Here is a 26,949-nt window from a genome sequence, read left to right on the forward strand (position 1 = left end):
AAGGATATCGAGGACGTAGACAAAAGAAGCAAAAAAAATCAGATGTCGGTGCGCAGGCATGTCAATGTCGTTTTTTTTTTAAATGTACTTATCAATTGCAGTCCATAAATCCTCTTAGATGAACCGTTCGCTTGGTAGATTATTCGTTATCAGTTAGTGAAATTTCTATATCTATACAGGTTTTTATAGATATATACATATATATCTATCTATCTATACAGACTGACATCATTGAATGTGGTATAAGCAATAGAAGATTTTCTATGACGATTTCATTGGCTTTGTTTCGAAAAAAAATGATAAGGATGGATAAAGCGAGTGCATCGTCTAGCTAACATGTGAAGCTAGTGAAATGGAGTCATGAAGATAATTTACGCACTCAACGATAATTAGCCGCATGCTTGAAGCTTTTAGAATTTCACTCTTGTAACTTCGGTTATAAAGCAATCAATCGTTCGATCCTCGTCCCAGGTCGATAGAAGCTTTCGATAAACGTGTGGCTCTCGTTAGAAGATAGACTTGAAATTGTATCGTTATTCAGTTGATACCAGTGTAAGGCGTTGAATCAAACGTTCGCGCCCAACGGCGAAGTCTCACGTACAAACGCATTGTATCCAAACCATTTCAAGGGTCCACTGCATTGTCAGAAGACAACAACGACTGAAGGAACTATAAGAGAAAGATAGGAATTGAAATTTTTAAAGTTGACAACACTAATATTGTAGAAAGGATTATTTTAAGTTGGAAACAAGATGAGGAACAATAGTTAAAGTGGCTAGAAATGAGCGGCGGGAGCAGATAACCTTGGCATTTCGTAATATCGGGTTTAGCTAAGTGTGTCATTACATCGCGCAGCGGGTCATTTTTTTCTGCAAATTGTAGCGCTTTTTCTTTAAAACGACCTTTAGAACGAATATCCCAAATGGTAAATATAAAAGGGATTATTTCATAATCAACATTAACTTCTTAGAGGCTTGAAACCAAGGAGGTTGGTTTCGACATAACCGTCGATGTCAGCAAGAGAAGACAGGCTCGGCGCCTAAACTCAACAATACTACTAACACAATCTGTATCTTATAGACCACAATATCCTGTATCATCAGTGAACGACTTGTTTGCTAAATTCTACACGTCAAAGATTACGATTCTGAATAAAACGACACCTTAATGAGATCTTAAAAACTAGTTCTATTCCGCTTTTCTTACTCTATGCCTTCAGCTGCGTAAATTTCCGTCCCGTTCTACGTGACCCACCGGCTTGCCCTATCCACTCACGCTGTAGACGCTACCTGTCTGTCCTGTTTATCAATCGTTTACACGAACTCATGTAAGATCCTTTCTCGTGGCACTCTTTTCAATGGTGGCGTCGCTAGCACCGAACATGCGCACCGGCGTCGGATCGGTGATCCGCCCACTCGAGATTCCGGTCGTCTAGACTAACTCTTTCCGATCATCTGGCTTTGCTGCTCAGCTCTGATGTAAAAGCAGTGGCTGCTGCGGCAGCTGCTGAGAATATTGCGTACATGCATGTATATCCGCTCAGTCGATACGAGCTGATCTTCGGAATACGCACTCTTCAGTCGGCATTTACGTCTAAAGCAGCAGCAAAAGTCTGAAGCCGCAAACACCAAATGGCCGCCGAAGGGACCTTGAGTAGAAGCCTCTGCCCACACTTCGTTGGCTGTCACTTATCGCAAACGACTGCTGATCGAAAAACGGCATCGTTCTTACAGCAACAACAGCAGCAGCAGCAACAGCTGCAACGGAGTTGCGTCGACGTCGGGCGCCTTTTGCTTGTGCGATTCCGTCGTCCTCTTCCCTATTTCGTTCATCTTTCGACTGCATATTTGGCTCGTCGTCTTAAGAGCTTCATGCCGTTTTAACGTCCTTCTCGACGCTCGCTCGGACGCATCCCCACAGACCCTCGCTTGGCTTTGCGCACAATCGCAAGCCTAAGCTTGTCGTATTCGTTGCGTACGAAGCGGCGCATGTAGCAGGGTCACAAAGTTGTGACCATAGACTCAGGTTGCAGGGATTTCTTTTGTGAGAACCTTACAAAAAAAAAAGAGATGAGTTAAAAAGAAGCATAAAGACAACTCGAAACTGAAAGAGCTTTTAAAGATCTGAGGATTTCTTTAAGCACAGGCCGACTACGTTTGACTTATTGTGTAATTGGCCTAATATTCTTTTCAATACAGAAGCAAGTTACGTCTTCAGACGGACTAGTGGACAATAGCATTGTGAGTTTGTGCACTGACGGAGACCTGGTGACAGGCCCACGTAACAGGTTGCTATGCTGAAGCGATTCTTCAAAGATAGCGTGCGACGCAGTCAGCGCAAGTCCAATGGAAATACGGACGGGCACACCAGCTCCCCAGAGCCTCCGATTATACAGCCCGTACCTCACTATTCCGTGTACACGACAATGGACTCCCATGGCCAGCCTCCCAAGGTCAAGATCGAGCGGGAAATAGTCAGCTTTGCAACCAAGATGGGTCCTCTAGTCCTTGTAAGTAGAAATGAAAAATAAGTTTCCAATTGCAATTATGTGTCATGCGCATGCGGCGAATGTTATTATATCTTATTCCTATACGGCCTAGGCAAATGCCTTAATTGTAGCAAATTGGCGCAAAAGTAAACAATTCCTTTCTCACCAGCTATCATTTCTACTATGTCTCCCGTATATATAACCCTTCAGATATCATAGATATATACTCATGAATAGTTAATGTCAAGTGTCCATGATATGTGAACAAAATCATCGTTGCAGTAGAAGGATTAATGATCGTCCCTTAATTACCATAAGACGCAGAACGATATGCAAAAGGCTATCATCGATCGGGCCTATTATACGAACGAAACCCCGCAATCCCGTACGAGCATAGGGGTAAAAGGCGGCCAATACATAACTATGTGACAATGCCATAATAAAGCAATTTCCATGTGTTTGCGCGCGTATGTGGTTTACAATCGTAGCGTTAAAACGCTGCTTTGAAATTTGTGGGACAGTCAGTTGAAATATGCAGGTCTCTTGAAATCGTCACTGTCATACAGGTCCTAAGCAGATTTGTACCTAGCATATAGATAGAAATAGAAAAGTTCTCCGAAGTGTTGAATGCTAACGCACACTGTTACATCGGCGCAGACTACGCAGACTATACCCGTATGTCTTGCATGAAAATGGTAGAAAAATTGACACTTATATCACATGTCCATGATCTGGTCTGAATTAAATTTATAGTTTGCTTCCGTTAGGGCAACTGATTTAAATAAACTAGATATACAAATCGGCGCAGACGGCCTAGTTTTGGTTGACTATCGACTATGTTGCTCGAGACCGGTAAGGAAACCAAGATGTCCCCATAAGTCTGCTTGTCCAGGCTGGCTAGCCCTCCATCAACATGGCGGCACGTCAAACGCCATCAACTGTAAACAGTCTCGGCTGCCGTCCGACGTTCATCGCTAGAATATCGATGATGCGGACCAATGAGACAAAGAACGAAGTGCCGTCTAAAGGGAACACAGAAAACGACCAAATATAGAATACAAAGAGTGACGCTTTACCCGTGATGACCGAAATTACCAATTGATGAGAGCCACTTCAATGCCAGTCAGTTCCGAGTCCGAAAAAGTGTGGCTTCTCAGAATAACAAGCAAATGGAACGAGAAAGCGCTGATCCGACAAACGGCTTTCCGTTTTCACGAACCGAAACAAGACAACTCCCTTCCATAGTGCTGTCTTGGTTGGTTTATATTTTATCTTTGTTTCTTCTATTGTAAATGTGTTGCTAGATAACAATAAAAACAATACATTGTTAGGTAAGGATAAAGAAAACAAATACAGGGAAATTAATGTTTAACTTATTGACAGGAGACACGCTATGATCAAACGTGTTAATAAGAATACAGCTTATCTTTTGTAGTTGTTTGCAGCGTTCCGAACTACTTATGAATCAAGCGTATTTTATTATTCAAAACGTCGACGTTCTGCCACAAACGGACACGGCTTTTTTAACAGGAATCTAATTATTTTACTGCGATTGTAGTCAAATAGATAGACCTATAAAGATGGATAGATTAGGTGTGATCTCCATTGAATGCTCAATGAGTATCAATCTACAGCGCCATTTTGCTTAGCCAACGCAATTATCAATATCGCTATATAGTCTAGTAATATATGTTGAATCGACACGGATCGCGGGCCCTTTGCTCTAGAAAATTTCACTTGATAGTAAGTGTGCTTTTTGTGAAAAGGGGCAGCGGAAACTTATCCAACTTATAGTAATATGTGACATAGATTCACCGTTTTTACACGGGATAGAGGAGGCAAAAAAAGACTCTTCGTGTTAAAATATCGTAGACGGATGTACTTCATAGAAATTTTAAATCTCATCATATATATACGTGGGTACATTTACTTGTCTTGAGCACTGTTTTTGACAGATCACTCAATTTGGCAAAGAAAACATTTCTATAGAGAGCCTTTCATTTGTTAACCATCCGAACTATCGTGGATGGACAACGAATTCGTCAATACGGCTGCTGGTAAAACCTTCAGCCTATATACTGTATAGCATATATCCTATGGCGATTCGACTACGGGTATCATCGTTTCTGTAATAGATTGCCTACAATCCGCGGGATGTCGTGCGTCTTCTTCAATCCTTTTTGACGATTGGCCTATAATGTGATCTTTCGTTTTCGCAAGCTCACCGGTAAACAGCATTTAGACATCATAACGAAAAACAAGAACAACTTGCAGCGGATCGCTTCGCTGAATTCGGTTCTCTCGTTCCCTATCTCTATCTAGGACGTGCATTAATCTATTCTGATGTAACCACCGCCTTCAACATGGCACAGCGGTAAAAAAATCAATAATACCTATCTCTTCTTACCTATAGCCCCCCCCCCCCCCCTGAAAAAAAGCCATAAGAATCAGATCAGCTTACACAGCTAGCTTTGGATTTTCTGAAACTCAGCTGGCGGAGCAGACGAAATCGTCTGAACGAAGACCTTGGAAGCTCTGGTGGAGCTCGCCTGCTAAAGCGAAGGCAAATGCAAAAAAAAAAAAATAAAATGGGAGTTAGTCGCTTTTATAGTTGCTCGACGACCAGTACTACACCAGAGATCAGAGGACAACTTGCTGGGTTTTAAGCGCCTGCCGATTGCTCTGTCGTGAAACACATCATCATAGGGCGTCATTAGCTGGCCTTTATGGGCTTTCATGTAACCGGACGCTAAATAGAGCATCTGTAAGATGTGTAATATACTAACCTTTATCACACATACACGTTCCTTTTTTCCATTCGTAGTTAGCACTGACATTCGGCCCAGCGTAACGTTTGGCTATGTGTAAAGTCTTCTTCCTCTGTTGTAAGTAGTTTTTAAGGAGAGAACATTGAGAAAAGCCATTTAGTTACCAACTAAACATTTCACAGTTGGCCATTCTTGCCAAATCGTAAAGTCCAGGTAATTGTATTGGCACGAGCCATTAAATGAAACCACTAAATAGTATGTAACAAAAAAAGCTATTGTAAGTTTTCAATAGTGACGGTCCGTTTTGTAACACAATGCTAAACACTGCGCTCTGTTCTAAATATGGCTTCGTATTGTTTTCGATTATGCCGCTAGAAACGGGTTTGGGAGTTTGAAAGGCTGAACTTGGTCTTATTCCGGGATAACATTATCGAACGGCTGCTATTATTATTATAAGTTAACGAACGAACGGACGGACGGACGAACGAACGTACGTAGATGCCGAAAACTACGTGAACTCGAACGGTGTACCGGCGTTCTACAAAAAAAGAAACGCGGCCTACGTATTGACGTACTGAGGATGTGTCGTTGCTTTATGTTGCCGCCAGAATCTCTTTGCATTGCCGATACGTATTTAGTGAATTGGTATTCTTCGACTGACATTATCGAGCTATTGACGTGCGCCCATAATTCTTCCAACTGAGCATGGGATCTTCCTGCACCATTGAGGATGCCGCTGACTGATGGCAATTCCCCTTTGATTTGAATGCCGCGTCACACGTGCCTCCGTAATCATTATCGGTCGGATTCAGGGGTCGAAACAAGGGGATGGGGAATTCAACATTCATTACAGACAGGTATGTGTTTAGCTTCCGATACATCGCGGTTGCTTCTCGTGGCATCCAGCTCGAACGAACACTGCAGCAACTGTTGTACGTGTCCACTATCGCCGCCACCGCCATCATCTTGTCTACTGCTAAGGATAGCTAAGCAAGCATAATATGGCTGATCCTCGTGCCAGGGAGCGGACCGAAGTGCCATCCACCGGCCGTAGTAGTAGTGGCCGACCTTCGACCCATGACTTACTGCGGAACTACGGACCAGCTGCAGCGATAGAAGCCAGTGAGTGACGATGTATAGCTTAGGGAACTCAGACAGAAGCAGGTCCAGAGAAGATTCAGTGTCTAATACAACTAGATTCTATAGTCAAGTCGCTTCATGTTGCTCGCTTGAAAAAGTCACTGCTATGGCCAGAAAAAAGATAAAAGAAATAAAAGCCAGCCGGCAGCTCAGTCAGTCAACCCGGCAACAGCAACAGCATTTCTGGGCTGGTTTCGCAGCGAAGCTAGCGCTAATTGTGGTCACAATTTCATTTCCCTCGATAACAACCCTATCACGTAGAATTAGTGTTTCGTGTTACGTCTATTACTGTCATTAAGCATTAGTCCGGAGAGCTGGTTCCCAGCACGAAGCCCAGGGTCTACAGCCGGTTTCGAACCCAGGTCTCCCCGTGTCCCTATGTTTAGTGCGTAACCATTTGCCGTTACTACTACTGGCTAACGGCATGGGGTAACGGTGTCAAAAAAAAAGAGTGAAGAAGTACACTCATCGCCATAAACATGACTGCGGTCATCGGCAGAAGTGTACTAATTACAATACACATCGTACACAGAGACTATGACTGCGTTGCGCTAACATATATGGATTGCGGAGGCGGTCGGCCTGCGGTACGTGTATATAGGTATATATAAAAGGCACCACACTGAGCTGATGTTGGCGGGCGGCGAATCGGACAGCGCTATAAGCACGAAATGAATGAACTTACATTTGCTTAGCTAGCTGTCTGTCCAACAACTACAACAGCGTGGCTTGATAACGTGAGCAGCTATTAGCCGTACTCAAGATACCCCTACAACTTCCAACTGGGTTACAATGTTATGCCGTAACCCGAGACCGCAGCGGTCGTTCTCGTTCTGCTCGTTTTCATCGAGGCAATAGCAATGGCTCAGATGCGGCACAAACATAACTAGCAAACAATTTGTGACTATGGCCGCTGTCGACGTGAGCTCAATGACGTGACTGGCGCGTGCCGACGACAGCTCCTTCAAACGCCGGCAAAGACGCACACATTCCGCCAGATGTGTAGACATTTGACTAATACAGAGAAAAACGATCATTTACTACCTCCAGCATTGCGCGACCGTAGCTGAACAATTTTCGTTTATGTACTACGTATGAAAAATGGAATTTGGTTGCACATAAACAAGCATCGTCACGAAGCGTTACCGGGAACGTTTCGTGAAATTGACATGGCTCTGCCTGGTGACCGAGCTGAAAATGTCATATAGCCTCGATTTGAGTATAGTTAAGCTGTTGTATGTATACTGGTGATAATAATGATTTTTTGATGAAGTATTAACGGAACAGGAACGCAGGTTGCCCTGTGTTCGGTGTGAGCGTATTTGATATTCGAAACAGGAAATCAGCTATATATTTACTAAACATATATCGAGCTCGTCAATGGGAACCCGCTTATATATTAATTATCATTTGTTCCAGATGGCAAAGTGATACTTCTGATTGTTTACTGCAACCTTCCGAGCATCTCGAATATAATAATAGTCGGTAATTTTGATATTTTTTCTTAATTTTTTCCTTATCAAAATTGTATTACGTTAGTGTTGTTTCATTGATTAGTGCTTAAGGTAGCCGAGGTTAGTTTTTTCTCGGTTCGGTTGAATCGACTTGCACGATAAAGTTAAAAAAGATCAATCAATTTCGCTAGACGTTATCACTGTGACTTGTTCTGGCCACATTAGTTAAAGTTTAACTTGACGCGAAGGAAATAAAACATACTGCGGACATGCACATTGGCTTATTAGAGATGCTGAGCATAAAATGCCACTCGTAGTGGATAATAGGTTGATCTGAATACGTTTGATGAGAGTGTTGTCTTCTGTCAGGGTTCCTTTTCTTTTTTGAGGACTACAGACTATTTTTCATATACAAACAAATCCTCGGAATCGTTTGTTCGTAGTCATAGCATCAAAGGCTAACTCCTGTTCGGAACTTCACCGGAGTGGGTCTTGTCGTACTTATCTAAGAATTCTTTAACAGACCCATGAAGCTACATGGCAACCATAAAAGCCGCTATTAACCTTAATAACAATACTTTATTTCCATAAATCAACGTAACAGCGCACCCGTTTGTTATGGCCGCCATGGCAACGCATTCAAAAATATGCGCGTTAGCCACCCAGTGGCCTTTTGCGACATCAAAGGTCGGTTGTCTTTAGAGGAGATCGAATTAAACAGTTGCTAATTACTACAGAGGCATATATCGGTCATAGTCGATTTATCAGCAGAGCCGAAGAAACGTCGACAGACGTCAGTGCCACAGACTGAACAAGCTAGTTACTGTTGGGTACCTGATTCACATAACGGACTAACCGCCTGCCCCTCTCGCGGTCCGCTAGGCGCGTTAAATCCAATTGCATAATCATATAATTAATGACGATAACGGGATTTCCAGCAAATGTCACTCATCTGCAAGCGTAATCATTGAGATCTCTGCAAACGCGTATGGTACAGTGGAGTATATGGTAATACATTAGTAATCGTTGTCCGTTCTAGACGTGAGTAACAGCAACAATCGAGGGCAAATGCTATCGGAGACCTGTGTTGCACGGCTACTGATATGTGTTTATCATTTTTAACGGATACGCTTTGCACCCAATAGAAACATCCACGCTTCACTACGATCCTAGTATAGAAACGTGGCGTCTATTCATAGCCTTCCATCTCCCGACTACATATTATTACGTATGGTTATGTAACTTCCTAAACTATGTTGCAAAATAGAATAGATGACTCTACGTCGGGCAAAGGCAAGCAACAATGTGGAAATACTAAATAGTTGATACGTTTAGACTAATCAAAGGACACTGTGATTATTCTATCACACATCATGCATTCTAGCCTATATGATTGCGTATATAATCTTTAATATAAATATTATTTGGTTTTTTACCTATCTTTATGAGTACGGGCTTTATCTTTGGTACACGTACATCTACTAAATTTCGGCTAATGGTCGATTCAAACTATGACCGTCGCAAGCAGTCAAACACACAAATCTAGTATATAGAATATATAGGAAGAAAATAGCAATTTATGTAAATCTTGTTTTCGCGACACCATCCGTATATAATGCTCCCATTCATCTAGACCCTTAGAATGTAGCTATGACATCGTATACTTATTTAACTCCCCATCCTCAACAACGTCTAACTCTAGAAGCACATAGCTAAAGGCCATTTGACTTTGGTTGTTAAGAATGATTGAAGTCCACTTTACCTCATCCATGTCTCTATTGATTCCACGTCTTTAAATTTCTCTGCCGGAACAAACTGATTATCCAGGACTTACTATAGTCATATTTTTTCTCTATTTTTTTAATCAAACACTGGTGCCGTGCTTTTTTATATTTATCATTATGTATAACGTACGTGATACCATAATCGTTACGTAAAAACTGCTGTGTCCGTTGAAGGGAAACGCAGTCAAAACGAAGGGTTGGGGCAAAAATAAATCGCACAAACCTGCGAGTCCAAGTTTGCATGTTTATGTCCTGAAGACGGGCACAGAACATTCGTTTAGCAGATGTTACCGAGATAATAAGACCGTAAGCGGTCGAACTTTGTCGAAATGTAAGACAAAAAAAAAAAAAAAAATTTTATATTTATAGGGATTTATCGGACTGTAGTACACAAATTCTTGATAGATTCTTGATGTATCAAGGTACCTAATAGCATAGTAAAGATAGGTTACAGCACATTTCCAACAAGACACTAATCCTTTTATTAACCGTATCGAGGCCCAATCAATTTCAGATCGTAGAGCGTAGAGTTGATAGATGATCGCAAGCGTATTCAACAAGCGCATATATTAGTAACAGAAATAACGACACAGACATGTATCTATTGTAAAACGACATGGATGTACGTGGATAAGCGCCTCTGTGCCGCCGTTCCAAATGCAAAATACCTTCGGAGCCATATAATGGCTATTTTTAATAATCGTAGTCCACAGTCTGGTTCATCTTAGTCATGTTTTAGCACGAGTTAATATATTATGTATAAATAACTGTTGCATTGCTCCGAATAGCAAAGTTACTATTGACAAAGTTCAATTTATTCGGCCTCAAGTAGCTCATTTAGAAGTTATGATGTTAATCTTCGCGGCACGCATTTGACCGCGCTAGTGTGTTTACCAGCATACCGCCGTATACCCCTTCTATTCAGCGTTAGCTGCCGATCGTGGGCCATCGGTATGCGACACCCGTGTAGGACTACTCGACTAACAATAGTAAATAACCCGTGGTAACGCGACTACAACTTTTAGGGAGTTACAATAATGCCCAACGTACCAGTACTTTCGTGTCGTTCTTGGGCTCCTGCAGGACAGACTTTTCCTGTTTGAATCGCGCTGTTGTATGCCAAATTTGGAGCATTCCAGTGTGATTCTGCGGCACCTTCTTCCGGCGATTTCGCAACCAGAAGGCTCTTCGGGGAGTACAACCCGGTAACCGAAAATCAGTATGAATGGCGTCCTTCGTGGGTTATGTGGATATGTCGAGCGAAAACGTTGTCCGGGAAAGTAGTTTGTGGAGCGAGGTGTGTCCTTCTGTTACAAGAAACGCCAGCCCAACTTATCGTCTTCCGACGTCCCTACTGCCGGAATAATTTGCTTAAATCGCATCGCACATTGCTACTCCCGGGGTATAACGTATCCCTTAAAGACCCAACAATTATAATTACAAGGTGGACATTTGTTTTTCTCGATAAGCATAAAAACCACGACGTCAAACACCCCCAAAACCGCTAGTGGGGCGTTTGTCATGCCTCTCGGCTATACCGCGCTTGCCACCACTCGGCGATTGAAGCTGCTCTTGGTCGAAGCTTTTGAGTTTCTATAACTACGGGAGGGTCTGCTCAGCTTCTCAACTTTAAGGGTTGACAAATGCAACAATATTTAGTTTCTGCTGCATGAATACACCACACAAGAAGCTTAATTGGCTGAATGAAGAAAAGCATATCTTTCGGCAGTTTGAGACAGTTCCCATAGCAAAAGACAAGTGAAAACTATCCGCAATCAGCTTCGGATCCCGTTTTTGTTAAACGAGATGAAACCAATAGCAGCAAAAATGGCGCCATATCATGCTATACAACTAGCTAATAATACCGTTTCGGGAAGTGAGGAGCAGACGAGCAATGCTAGTTGGGCAGAGAAGCTCCGTTGCCGTTAGGTCCGCTGTTCCCTGCGACAACAGGCGCAGCAGCAAAGCGTCCATCTACTGCGTTTTGCGCCAATGTGACACCATTACGGCGTCCGCTAGTTCTAGTGGCTAACGAATCGTCATGGAAATTTTGGATACTTCGTTTACGTTTTATTTAATCATGACCGTCAGTATAGCTGCTGCCTCTCGTGCTAAGCGAGACATTAGGCGTGAAGACTGTGGTCTTATGAACGTTACGTTTAAGTGGCGATGCCTTTTCTCATCAAAGCTGGTGATCGGATTTCTTCTGCCAGCCATCGAAGATCGCCCTCTAATGGCCCCCTACCATAGTCCATAAACTACATTTAGTGGAACACACCGAAAGTAAAAGCGGCTAAAGGGAAATGCGACAGAAGCAACGTCTGTAGTAGCGTGCCCGCTGTAGCAAGCAATCGTTGGGTGCCTTATCGTCATCATCGGCTTCGCCGCGTCCGTCTGTCTGCTTGCAAGGCAGAGAAAAACGACGAAGTGCGAAAGAAAACGAGTGGGCTAGGGGCAGAGGGTAGTATATGGAAGTTATTACCCCCTTGTGCAAACAAACGCAAATCTCTTCCTTTTATTTTGTAGCGACCTCCAACGCCATTGCCTGTGCTACTCGTAGATACTAATAACGTCCGCGTAGTAATGGCAATAATAACCATATAATAATATTAATGCCTATAAACTAACGGTTAATGAAACAGGGCATCGCCTTCATAATATTACGGTGTCGTTCGGCGGAAAGCTAGCACGGTATTTACTCAACTGAAAAAAATAAAGCAATCGAAGGTATGGAACCAGATCGAGGTGAAACAATGTTTAAGAAGACATCGTATATATAGTAGTGTACAAAACAAGAGCTGCTGCCAGTTCTGTTGATTGCTATGTGCTTCATGACTGCAAAACGGAAAGTAAAAAGAGCTTGTTATGTAGTCGTGCATTTTTATTTGATTGACATACAGCTGATTTATACAAAACAGGAAAAAGGTGCCAGTGTGATTGATTTGTGGGTGACGTGGTTACCGTTAGTGTTAGATACCCGCGGTCGCTTAGGTTCAAATTCGGGCGTGGTCACGCTTTTTTTTCCGTATTCCGTCTGATGAAATGTCTAACGCCGATACCGGACGTAACACTTGAAAAATTTCATTGAGTTCAGGCAGGCCTATAAATGAAATTTTATATTCTAATAACTTTACGAATAGTCGCAAACGTTAAATATTCCTGTATAACTTAGTCTTGGCGAGTGGTGGAGGATATGTGAACTTTTACTTTATATCTTCAGATTTTTTGACGTAGTACCCCATGTGTACGGTCCATAAACGAGTGAAACCTACCATGGGCGCCGCAGTTTCAGGTTTAGGATCGCAATAGACGTAATTTACCAGCTAAACAAACTAAAACATAATATTATTATATGAGTTTGATAAATGTTGTTATGGGGACACAACTACCTGGCTACAGTTAAACAGAATTAGGATATTCACGAATAGATGTATCGGCGTGGATAGACATTGTCTCATTTAAGTGTATTCAATGAAGCCCTCACTCGGCCACCGGTAATCATTGTGAATATATTATAGCATTTGCAGTTATACGGTAAATGACAAATACTACGATTATCCTTAAAAAGGAGCATTATCTTTAAGTTATGATTTGTAAAACTACAGTGTCTGAATGCTGGGAGAAATCCTGCCGGAATTTGCCGTCAAGATCGGATCGGAGCACTAATAGAAACCGTCTGTATCAGACAATTCCCTAATTTGTTGTTCTAGTTATTATTACTGTGTATAACATAATGGTAATATCGTTAAGTAATCACTGAAAACGCTTAGGCGACACTTTAGATCAGGTTAGCAGTGTTTGGCTACAACAAGAGGAGGAAAATGGCGCCAATATTTGAAATGTATTTCTAATGGACAAGCCAAACGTTTTCGAGGTGTTGATTAATCTTCTACTAGTCGAACTTCAATATAAAACGCCGTACAAATCGTTATTACTATTAGAAGATTAACCACAAAGAGAGTATGAGTCACTTTTAACTTGAACTTTTTTGAAATGAAGACCAAAGTCGATGCGTCGAATCTCTACAAGGAGATGACTACCCAATGGTGACGAACAGGTTTATCTTCGACGAAATTGGTGTGACCTTAACTTCATCACGGATACGGTCTTTGTTACAAAAGGCAAATTCATGATACATTCGAACAGCGATCCAAAATTCGTGTAGGCTTCAATGACGGTCATCATGTATTTTGATTGAACAGAAGCTAGGCAAACTCAAACGCCAAAACCGACTGTTTCCGTAATAGTATGGTCGTTGTGAAGAGGAAGTTCGTTGGCGCATTGTAATTAAGCTATATACATTATCCTAATTAATTCAACTTTATTCATAGAACTTATACTGCGCATATGATAGGCAAACCATCATATGGATATAAAAGGAAACAATTGAGAGTATTGCCGGGTAAGAGGCGAGACGATTCTAGTTATTGTTATTATTAAATTATCAAAGCGTATATTGTATTGCACAAGGGGTGTTACGATACGGTTATGAATGTGTGTGCGGCTTGACAAGAGCTGCACAGACATGGTCTTAAGTAACTTTTGGTTATGTTCTATGCCAGATTCAATTGTCTCTTATACTATCACTAGCTGAAGTAAGTCGTATGAGATCCTTAGGGATGAGGATGCTTTCATTTTTATATTTCACTGGACAACAAACGTCGATAGAAAAATAGGACAAGGGTCACACCTCTCAGCTGTACAGCCGGGAACAGCTTGTGCTTTGCCGTTGAACGGTGCTGAAATGTTGGCCTGTTGCAAGCTATCGATTTGACCATCTTGCCTCATGCTTCATGATTGGCCACGCATTCGTATCTATGACTAATCGTATACGCGGGCTTATGTAACTGAATGACTGTATTGAGCGTATTTTTTTATGATTTAAAAATTACCAAGTTTTACGATAGTTAGATATCCGCGTATCTTAAAGTTAGCCAGATCGAAACGTTTCAAATATTATATATCCACTATTAGTAAGCCATACGAGGTAATCACCATTGAACGCTCTATTTACAGTAGTTACATATGCAACTTTTTCCCTAATCGTACTTACGAAGAAACTTATTGATCATAAAGTGTTAGCTACGATAAGCAGAACTCTGATAATAGAGTTACTGAATATATCGTGAATTAATAAATTCAAATCACCGGCCATTGTCGTCGGGGCACAAATATCAGCTACCCGCCAGTGCATTTAGTTACTACTTAAATATCTATAATATATCTAAATATAAAAAGAAGACATTGTCACTATGAAGACCAGCGGTCCGACTAGCGTCGCTGGATTTATACAATCATGTCCTAACCTAAACCTATGACTCACTCATTTCACAATCTGAATCGCCATTTTGTATTGAATAATAACTGTGCCAATTTAACTAACATTTCGCAGGATGCGGAAACGCAGCGAACACTAGAGATGCGGCATCGCATGGAAGAGGACGACCTTTACCGGCAATTCGCAAAGAAACGTGTAGAAGAAGAAAACGTTATCCAGCATCAGATTAGGGTAACTAGTTCTGTTTTAGTAGAATATTTCATTTTCTACATTTTTATGAAACATAACGCAATTTAAAGGATTATGTTGGCTAGATAGCATCATTCGTTACATAAATCGGCTCTATCAAATCTATAGCTCCGGTCAATATTTACCGCGGCAGGGCCTTACAGAGTGACTACACACGTACCTTTCCTACCCTGTACCTTAGAAACGAAATAAGATTTCTATTTAAAAAAAAAAAACAAATTAGGCGTCGGTACATTCGTTCATGCTTTAGCTGTCACCGTTGTTGAGATCTTCAATTGAGCTCTGATTTTTCCCGTGAAACAAGGCTATTTCTTCAGCCTAAACAAAACATGTCCGTCTACTTTTTATTTCATGTATTGCCTTTTTTTCGGGCGGGTTTACGTTATTTGTCTATAGTTGATTAATGTTATCTAGGAGAGTATAGGAGGAGATTCATAGCAGTGTGTGTGTCTCTGTGTACACAACTGTGAATATTTTGCCTCGTAAAAAATGTTATTTCAGTAGCTGTTTGTAAGAGGATAATATAAAATATCTACAAAATTAGATCGGTTCGTTTAGTAAGAGGACAACTAGTATCAAGACCTTTTCAAATCTGACATGATTCGTTTTGGGCGGGCGGCCGATGTTCTTGCACTGCTCTCCCTAACCGTTAGAGTGTTGAGTGAAACTAAAGAGAAAACTTATCCGCTAAGGATTTATTCTATATGTTTAATAAAATTGTAAATACTTAATTTACTATATTCCTTGTATCTTAGAGCTCGTTCAACGCAGCTTTTTGGCAGCCTGACTCCTAACGTAGAGCGATTCTTAAACATCTCGCAGCCTCTTTTGTAGTAGCTACAACTGTGGTCCTTTCGCTAATCTAACATTAAAGTCCGTGGTAAAAGACGACGGGTGCAAATTACTAGTACCACGAGTAAAATGGCCTGTCTGTCTCGAAAAGAAGTTCCTGAAACGCTCGCCTGTTGTAAGGATTAGTCCAGTGTGAGTGTTTATTACCTTGAATAGAACCTATGTTTATTCTCGGCGGTAACATCGGTAGATTGGATTGTGAGGTACGTTTGCTTTATTAACTATTATCATCTGAGAACAGGGAGGTGGACTGTTTATGGATTGTAGGCGCAGTTCTATCTCAGTAACTAGGTTTACTCGAAATCCGTGAATTCAGCAACTCTATACTGACTTGACATTGACGTGTGTGACTTCATTCTTTGGCCTTTATCGTGTGCCGATCTACTCTGTAGGAAGAATGGGAGAAAGAATTGGAAAAGTTGACATCTCGTTACCATCAAGAGATTCGACGAAAACGGAATAATTTCACCGTAACCCCAGACGAGGAACGGGCAATGACAATGCGCCACCAAAAAGATAAGGACGATCTGGAAAAGAACATGACCGTTAAACTCGATAGGTCAGTAAACTACTACGATTGTTTTTTTTCTACCAAATATCTACTAATCGCTTCCAGGGAGTTGGAAGTTTTTGCTATGTTTATTTGAACAGACATAAAGTATTTTTGTCAGGAATACGTTTGAGAAAATGTCTTCAGCTTCACCAGTTTCCCAGAGTGCCTAGGTCGCCACCGACTACATTTATAGGGTAACTAAAATCAACTCATCGATCTCATACTGACTATATTTTAAGCCAATTTAGGTTCTCCTAACCCGTTCTATAGCTGAAACTGTGTATGGCAATTAAAAACGATCTTCCATAAAAAGCAATAGCCTCACAATGTGTAATCGTTGATAATATGAAGTTCCTGGGGTATCTCCGTATTTGCGTCCTTTCACGATGTCCAACTTGAAAGACAGCTCCGTTTTCGAGGTAGAAATGCTTTGATAACTCCAAGTTTGACAGCAACATCATAAAGCGCAAATTATCTTACCCAATTTAAGTTAGCAGTTCACTGTTGTTCAGCTCCAGGAAATAATCTACATGATCCACTTAAAACCACACCTTTTATATGTAACAATTATATAATCACCCCCTTCCTCGACCTATCTGTATTTTGCTTCAAGACTATACTAACAAAGGTATTGCATAGGTTAGCTTCTCAACTCGTCTCAAATACCCCACTTAATTCTGCATTTTTTACCTTATAATACAGTTTGTTATAATAAAATGTTACACTAGCTTTTCGATTTCTGTTCTTTGTGTGAATCGATCGCATTCGATTGATCCGATTCGGTTTCTGTCCTCTACAAGAACATAAGGATAGAATGCCTAAACAGAAAGAATCGGAAACCCATGTGTATGTATACAAAGCCAATCTTTAACACAATGAAAAATCTGCGGAAGTAGCAACACTCACTTTCCCACTTATGTTGTTGCCTATGTAAAATTACTAACAGAATCTAAATCGGCCACATGACACTTATCTCCACCGCGAACGACTTCATAAGCACGAGTCCACCAGCCTGCCTACCGCAAAGGCCTGACCGTCCTTACGAGTTCGTTCGTACGGCTATGCACAGCAAAGGCGAAGCTGTTTACCGATGTTAAGTTATATCAGTGAGCTATGCTAGCCAACCCACTGACAGCTGATCCGTCCGGCTATAGCGGTTCCAATAGAGGCTGCAAGGACAGGAATAGCAGCGACAACAACGGACAACAATGTTGTGATTAAGTTAACGCCTTGCGCTACATAAAGCCAACTTCAACTGGAACAATAGGATGACTGAAAAGAAGAAGTCGTTGTATTATCCCACCTTCCGCCCCCGCCTCCACAGAACGAACTGTCGTTTGCTTACCGTTCGTGCCTACGTGCGGTGTCCGCGAACGATGTAATCTATCGCACGGCATGGCTGTCTCTTCAGCAGCACGTGCTGCTGCAAGCGTTTACCGAGCGTCGGTTGCTGGGCGGCTTGCCATTCGAGCTCATCTAATCGCCATTGTCTTAAACAAAATAACCATGGAACGTAAAAACCGAATCAGCGATGAACGGCCGCAGCTGTTACCGAGGCTGGAGGAACGCAGTCACGGAAGCCAAAGACGCGGTGCCAGCTAAGTCAGCGCAAACAGAAAATTATGGAAGAGACTCACGATAAAATGGGCACTCGAGAGAGATAAGCAGCTTCCATCATTACCAACAACATTACCAACACGCATCCGTCACAGTATTTCTGCTTTTATCAAAGAGTGGATCAGAAGGCGCGTGCAATGCGACTTCGAAGCGGTGGCTAGCGATGAATCAACAAAATGGTACGTGAGAGAGCCAAGCAACAATGACGCCGGCCACAGAGGTATGGGCAAGCGCAAGTAATCATATTGCGTTAGCGTAGAGGTAGAACAATCTCTGTGGTCACTGGACGTCTGCTAACGGTGGTGACGCTAGTTCTCATTGATAGACGATGCATAAGGTCGCTGTTACTTCACAGAACGATATTGTATCCACAAATAAATATATATATATATGGCATCATATCTTTTGGTAGGTTGTAGCCTAATAACCCTTAATAGGCACGAACGAAAGGACTGGATTCGCTAATAGCAAGAAGTAGATCCCAAACCGGGGACGTCACTGGCTATGGTGCGCGTGTTTACGCTGACCAGCCAGGTGTTACAGTAGATAAAAAATACAACCCTTTCGATGGCTAACAGTCTTTCCCTAAGGGGTCTAACCTTTGCTTTGGGATATTGTCTAATACGGGTCGAAATGGATTGTTGGATTCTTTTTTTATTCGACTTCAAGTGCTTCACGCGTCCTTATAATGCAGCAGTGCCGGTTTTCGCTTATTGCTACTATGTGATTTATAGTATCTGTGACCGAGACGAAACAAATAATTTGGCATGACTTTTTTGAATAGGCTTTCTCAGATTTGGTAGTTGTACATTTGCTCAATCCCCGATCAGCAACTACATAGCAACTGTATAGCAATCACACCTTTAAAAGCGACTCTTTTTTGTTAACTTACTCTGACGGCGACCCGGGAAGGCAGAAGGCAATTCCACTGCCACGCTTTACGTTAGCTTCGGGTTCGCTTAGAGATTGGCTATAGATAAACTTTAGCAAAATGTTCTTGACTATCTGCTAATAATAGCTTTACTCGTACCAAAATTGTTTCTGTGCTTTCGGATGGCGCGCGTACTTCGAACAACTCTGCATCGTACACCTTTTATCCATTTAAGAATGAAGTCCCGGTTTACAAAAGCCTGCTTTTCACATGTGGAATTTACAGACAGGGCGCTATACGAGATTATGCTTAAAAAAAAAGCTTTTTCAATCGTTTATCAGTCGAATGATTGGCAATATATTTTCATTTATGTAGTGAAACAGCGAGCATTAGTATCTCAACCCACATAGCCTTGCTAGCCTGCCATTTATTTTCAACTGGTACATTTTTAGTCAAGCACTTTCACCTTGAATAGGTAAAAGTGAAGTACTTACTCCGCGTGTAAACAAGTCCTGGGACCTGTAAGCGGGCCATTTTAGTTATATTTGCACTTTTAATATGCGTAAGAATCGTGCATGACGATTTTTTGCCAAAGTGAATAGTTTCTTTTAATCTAGGCTATTTCCGAAATAAAAAAAAATTCAATTTTTTTCTTTGAAAAATATAATAATAATTGAAAAATCTACACTTAAATTTTCATGCGAAACATTCGAAAGTTCAACGTGGTCGATAATGTCCATCATTCGATGTAAAATTGCCCCGTTTAGCCTTACATTGGCCTAGGAAAGAATAGTAGAATCTTGCCGATTTTCACAGTATAAACGAGCACATTTGATTGATTTTTAGCGGCGCTCTGAAAAAAGACATTTTAAAGTTTTCAGGACGGCATTCGCTTTCGCTAAACACGAATCCTTCGTTCCTAACAACAAGCCGTTCTTGTAATTACGTTTAAATTAACTGAAGAAAAAAACGGTAAAACATATTTGACTGGCTGGGGAGCATATATTGAACGCGAAGTACCAGTGGGCTTCATATATATATGTGTGATAGTTGGATTATCTATATCACTTTACTATATTACAATTGATAAAATACCTGATAAAAATACAAACAAAAATCATGGTGACGTTACGATGCAACACACTGGAACATCGTTTGCGCAAGCTTAGCTAAAAAAATAAGCGTGGGACTATATTTTCGACTACAGTAAGACTCCGCCAGTACCTAGTACTTTGCTCTCGTTATGAAATCCTTTCACTACTTACAAATATACAAAATTTCCTTGAAAATAAAATTGTTGTAATGTTGACGAACTCCGCTCAAAGTTGTCAACTTTTTAACGCATATAGTGACTAACGGTAAAAGAAAATCAACTTTGATTCTGCAGCCTAAAAATACGTACACGTACAAAAAAGGTGCTACAGTCAAGTAGTAAGCCTACTGCGAACGGCATTAGGTGACGCAGGCCTAGGTCTGGCCCGAATGCCGGCTGATAACAGATGATAGTTTAGTTTAACTAGTGAACATAAGCATGTTTTACCGTTGTCGTATCTAGTGACTTTCGACAGGATTTTAACCTGTTGCTATAATCTGTTATAGATATTCCAAGCTATAAGCACAAAATGAACTATTGCTAACACCACGTAGTCTGTCGTACTGTTATTAAAGACATAACAATTGTATATTATTCTGCTAGCAGTTTTTCTGTTTTTGATCGCAGATCAGCGCGTGCTAGTGAGTCTAGAAGACCAGTTTACCTAGCGCCGACTATCGTAACACTTTCTGACCCCGAGACCCAACGCCGTGGCGACTTGCTGGTCATATCTATACGAGTGCGATTAATTCGTTGCGGTGAAAGAACAATCAGTCCTGTTATTAGACTGAACGTAAGTGTCGTCCAGTAAATTGTGTCGAGTCGTGCGCGTCTGTCGTGCAGCAAGGGTCACCATCCCTCGCGGAGCGTGGAGGATGTACAAACTACAGGAAAACCGGGAGAAGGGGATCGATGAAAAATGCGACGTACGTTGATAAGGGGGGTTACAAATATTCTGCTTATATTGATTTTTCTTTTTCTATTCTAGGCATCAATATGAAGACTGCGGTTGTGAACCTTTAATTTATATGGCTGTTGTGGCTATTTATATTACGGAGCTCATGTTATGAATAATGGTGCTAGACACTACGATTATGGACACATAAATTGCAGAGGTCCTAATCTCTTGAAGACTGCGAACTAGTGCCCTGAGATTGGTTCAGCCGTTGCTTAAAGTGAAAGCCAATTGTCGCTAGATTCGCGGACGCATCTGGTCGCCCCGATGGGCTGCTGTTCCCCTGTCGCTAAGGCTCCCCTCCCAACGGTTTCACAGCCGTTTGCTCTTAGCGGCAACCTGTGCAAGAACGAAATAGTGTGCAAGAGACACACCCACATTACGGTGACGGTATTGGTCGCTGAACACATCCATCGTAAATCGTTTCTTCCCTATGTACCTTTTGCTTGTTGGCGATCATCAGACCACTTCGTCAACGGTACAACGACAATTGTCGCCTATGGCTGTTGGTGCCACCGCAGTAACAGGCTGACAAGACGAATTCACTCGTGGCTTTCTTCTACCCACTCTCTATCCTGATACAGGAACAGATCCAGGCATCATTTCGTCAGACACAGTTCGGATGCGAGCAAACAACGCATGCCGCTTGGCAAATTTCGAATCTAACTAGATCCGCCTTAAAGGATGTTGCCCGGCACCATCGCATCGGATTAACGGTCATCAATACAGTACAATCAATGCAAGCCTGCGTTGTTGAACTTTCCTTGCCTTAATCTAACAATGTAGCGTCTAACAATGTTAGCAAAGAACCACATCTGCTCTGTACAGGTTACTATCGACGTTACTAACCTTCACTTGAGTTACTGATGCTAGTTAGCTTATCTAGTCGCTCGAATCGAATCGTCTTCGGCAAGCCGATCTATTGATTGTACTGCTGTTCCTTAGGATGATAACAGTATTGCTCTGACGATGGCTCAACAGAACGAAGGAGAAGAAAACGACTTAGAAGCCGAAGGAACAAGCAAGACACTTTGTCGTTACTGCTGTTGTTTCTGTGCAGTATGGAATCGTGGAGGATTTGTGTCCCCCCTCGTAAATCTTGACGGGTTACTGTTTCGTGGAGCAGTGGGCTGCATGTACGACAAGCGTCTCGCTTCCCGCGACGGCGTTAGCAGAAGGAGGCTGAAGGAGGCAGGGCCGAAAAGGACAATGCGTCACTATTTGTTGGTGGCCGCAATGATGGCAGTAGTCTGATGGATATCAATATACGAAAACAATCATGTATTTCTGTATCTTTTGTTTGCTAAAACCGTCGTCAATTCAGCCGCTGTCGGAATTAGCAGTTAGTGCAGCTTGGCTATTACTGCGGCGTCGCTACTGTTAATTGAGACATCTTCTCGTAAACCTTGTGCAAATATAGATAGTGTACATGTATTTAATGGTATCTTTTCTATGTAGCGTTTGTACATCTCCATCGATTCGGATCGTTCGTAACCATGGTTCATATGTCTCAACTCGTGTGTGCGACCATCTTGCAACAATCATTCATCCATATGCATAATCCAGTACAGTATTCATGTATACGTGAGTATGTCGGATTCTTATCCATAGCGCATGGCGAGATAATAGGAACTACTGACCGTCAGATCAGCCATAGAAGTACCTGCTGTCGGCATTGCAGCCGGCCGAACACTTGGCCTTCCAAGACAAAGATTCAAGCATACATCCTCAGATGCCACAAGTTTCGGGGCCGGCGTGGTTTTCTGTGTACTGTTAGCACGATATTTACTCGCTGGCAAAAACAGCCAAAGGAATAGACAAAAGGCAAGTGGGAATCGAGAAGAACTAGGACGAAGGAGACGCCATCGAAAGAGAGCGGCCTCAGTGCCTGCGCCGCTTGACGATTCGTAACTGTCGATCGCTCCGAACGATTCCGGCGATCCAGCGTCAGCGTGCACGTCGCTACCAAAGCCACCGTGAGCACGCCATCTGATTCTTCCCGGTGGGTTTTCTACTCCCTTCCGTTGCATCATAGCCATACACATCGAAACTGAGCAAGGAAAGCAAACAGCACATGACAATTAGGCAAATAAGAAACAGGAAATGTTACCGCCGCTATGATCACACGCTCCGTATTGCATTCATTGGCGCTTCCGACGGCAGACTCAGCGACCGTTGCTGCGCAATGTGGCTCTGATAATTTAACCATTGATTGAGCGAGCCCCGACCTCAAACGAGACACAAGCTTGTTGTAGCCTCTGACATCTCTGCTACCAACGATGGCTGTTTATTGCTCTCGAGCTGATGTTGCTACTGCTACTGATAATAGCGATGATTTACGATGCGACTGATCGGGATCAGCGTCTTGTCGTCGGTCGTTAAAAGCTGCCGCCGCTGTATCGGTTACGTGTCTTTGCGTTCATTGTAGTCGCTAGAGCCGAGGCTGCTACTGGAACAAGTGCTGAACTACATCTATATACAAAAAATATATAATCAATGCAGTTGTGGTCGGACTTCCCTCTTCCGGTGATGCTGCCGTTACCGCTAATGTTGAAGTGGAATCTTAGATCCGATTGCCAACTGCTGTGACTTCTATTTTTCGGTGTTCGTTCAGAGCCCGCTACGACAATCACCGCCGCGTGGGTCGAGAGCTGGCGGCCATAGATTTAGCCGACTGAAAACGATGCTGCAATGGCTGGTGGTGGCTCACTCTTACGATAGCTGGGTTAAAGCGATAGATACTGTTTAGTGGTACAAGTATGGTCGTGGCGAGGCGATGAAGATCGGCAATGCAAGATTGCCGACAGCAACGTCACTGCCCTGGCAGACGGGTTGGCTGGGAGTTTGATTTGCTGCGCCCGCCACCGTCGTCGACAGCTGTAGCAATTGGGTTCATTTAGACAGCTCGAGCATCCCTCGCAACGTATTCTCGCCCTCGAAAATGGGTAGCAGTGAGTAACTGGTGGCGCGAGTGCTCCGGGAAATACCAACTTTGCAATCGCACTCTTGCGACGAAGCTTGCCTGCGCCGCCGGAGGACCGCTCATCATCCGAATGTGTGTTTGGTCCGTCGACTGTTGGCTGATCTCTTCGTGATCGGATGGTATTTAATTGATCGGGCTCGGCCGTTATTTCAGGTAGTTTTTGAGTACGTCTAAGTAACGGCACAAACTACGAAGGAGGAGTGGTTCGCTCGTGACCTGCTGTACTGCTCATGTCAATAACTGTGGTATCCGATAACGTATGGTGATCTAATTGTCGGTGTCACACACGTATCGATTACGGGCAGCGGGAGCGCATCAGTTAAGGAAAGGGGACGCGTCTATTTAAAAAAGAAGAACTTGAAATGGCCGAGTCCGTTTACAACATCGACGCGCTGCCCCCTGCTTTCGCGTTTCTTTGAGTTAAATGATCCGTTCAGCCTGACAGAACTACAGGTAGCTGCTCCTATAGCCGTCGCGTACCAGAAAGCTGGAGAGATTTGAATGAATTCACACTATCTGATACTGACTTTCGTTCCCGCCGGTTTGCGTACGGTAACCAGTATCAGCTGCAGTGGGTATCCTTGTTCAAATTTGGCGTAAGCAGCTGTTGAAGGACAAACAGAGTTTAAGAGCTTTATAGGACGCGACAAACGCTCCCGTCGTCTCTAACTGCATACGAAGCCAACGTTCAGACTCGTGAGACGACCGCGTACGAAGAATACCGATTTGTCCTGGCTCAATTACAAACGGCGCATACGCAAGATTGAAACATTGGTCCTGTCAAGAGGCCGAAAATCGTATCGGTTCATACTGCGGTGCTCCTGACATGTGATTCTAGCATAATTATGCATTCTAGCGTTGACTTTCTATCGTAAGATAAATTGGAATTGCGTGAATCGCTTTGTCATTAGACGAAGTACAGCTCCTGCAGTGGTCCAAATGATTTGAAGACTTCATGGTAATATCAAGGAGTAAACCGCATAGTGAATTACATTGTGATAGGCAGAAAAAGAATTAAACCAGAGGAACATTGATTAAAAAAGCCGTAACTAAATATTACTATACCCTATATGTTATAGACGCTTTTGACTGGGGTGTGTGCAAGTCTCATATGAGGTGAAAACCCAGAAGACATGTTGCAGATGTTTATGCCATCTAGTCATGAGCCCATCACCGCCCTCGACATGGTTCGACGTAGATATCCATCGTTTATAACAACCGCCTGTGATGACTTCGAATATCTCAGTGTAGTGACTTTATTGGAGAATAAAATGATTTTGTAGGTGTCTTACGATATTTACGATTCTTGCTAACTAAATTCACTAAATATGCTTTGAGATAGTGTCATCATACTTCGTTCTTGTGTAGGCAATGCCGTTGTCTTAGCCCTCCTTGATGGTATAGTGGTAACGCTTATTGAACTTAAAGATAGATGAGTTGGTCTACATCAGGACTCTAGCGCTTCGCGCTGCAGGCTAACTGTTTGAAGCAATGCTTGATAACGATACTAGACGCCAAACTAAAATATACTAATGATAGTGCTCAACAGATATATATACAAGAAATAGTTTTCAGATGATTAAGCTTTTCGGTCTAAGAAAATTTGGTCGCGTCTGCATAAAGGAAACTTACCACAGGAACTTCCGCGACGAGCCAGTACAAAGCATTTTGATATCACAGTCTTACATACATTCACGAATGTATGTAAGGGTATGTAAATGATAGAAAAAAAAATAGGATTCAATTCTAAGCTATGATATCGTTTGTTTTTTTTGACGGTAGGAGGAAGGAGGCCCTTACTCAGCGCCTGATCGAGGCGGAACGTGCGGCCACGGCTGACCTCGTCGAGAAGCATGCTGAAGAAATGCTTAATCTGATCAATGAAAAGCGTGAAGAGATTGTGAAGGTAGGATGTTCATATGAAATTACTATAGTTGGCATGTCTTCATGCTAATCATACATGCTGGATAGAAATGAAAAGTTACTGAGTTAAGCTTGACTTTTGGAGGGAGTCACCGCGTTGAAACTATCTAAAAAAGGGCACGCATATCTCTTAACCATGCTACCAGCATACCCATTTTGAATACGACTGGCCGCATGATTTCTAAGAAAGTCGAATGCCAACTCTATTATCAGACAAGAGCAGCAGCGATAAACCCCAGCTCGACCCGCGCTTTTCGAATTTTCCCGTATCTCGATATTTGCCTGTAGATGCCGCTGAAAAACGCTGTTCAATGATTACAACTCTTGTAGGACCTTGCTGTTATTCTAAAAACGTATACACAAAATTGTACACTACTTAATTGAGATTTAAAGGACAGCGTCAGAAACCATTTGTTTGGGTAGCTTGCGGATCAACCGTTCTTGCTCTCGTGTGGAAAGGAAGCGTTGGCCAATAATTGATCGCAAAGAAACATACTTCCATTATTTTATCCAGACTAAAGTGAACGTTCGAAAACGTCCGAACGACTGTTTGCCAAAGTGGACTCTGTGACCTTTACTTTCTTTAATACGATTTTTCGCACTACGGTGCCTACTTCTATAGCTTGCAGTCTAGCCTTCGCACTTCAGCTAAATAATGGACGACCTGAAGGTGACAGGTTTCAGAACCTCTGCGAAGTGTTAGCTTAACAACTCCACTCCGAAGAATTTCTGCTTTTTTTTTTTTTTTTTTTCTTTTTTTTTTTGCATAGTTTTCTGTCTCTACTTCGCGATGACATTTTTTTCTATTTCGTTAGCGTCACAGTTGTATCCAGGCGATGCTATCAGGCACTCCATTTACGTAAAAATATTCTAATTGTCCTATGCCAGCGTCTTTAACTACGCTAACTATATATCTTTAACCCAACCTGTTTGACTATATG

General features: G+C 42.3%; 1 protein-coding gene across 3 annotated transcripts in view; it reads left to right on the plus strand.

Moving 5' to 3' along the window:
- Nucleotides 1-26,949, plus strand: part of Hil (peptidase hillarin) — a 53,839-nt gene that overhangs the window by 16,216 nt on the left and 10,674 nt on the right. For 2 of the 3 annotated variants that reach the window (XM_086970312.1, XM_022841353.2), the window contains 3 exons: nucleotides 15,027-15,143; nucleotides 16,406-16,572; nucleotides 25,868-25,991. In XM_086970312.1, coding sequence (XP_086826438.1) covers nucleotides 15,027-15,143; nucleotides 16,406-16,572; nucleotides 25,868-25,991 — 408 coding nt within the window. Of the gene's footprint in view, nucleotides 1-2,149; nucleotides 2,510-15,026; nucleotides 15,144-16,405; nucleotides 16,573-25,867; nucleotides 25,992-26,949 lie in introns of those variants that run through there. The other variant, XM_022841354.2, reaches the window with a different exon arrangement.

The sequence above is a fragment of the Varroa jacobsoni genome, unplaced genomic scaffold (genome assembly GCF_002532875.2).
Source record: "Varroa jacobsoni isolate VJ856 unplaced genomic scaffold, vjacob_1.0 scaffold_924, whole genome shotgun sequence".
Taxonomy (NCBI): Eukaryota; Metazoa; Arthropoda; class Arachnida; order Mesostigmata; family Varroidae; genus Varroa; species Varroa jacobsoni.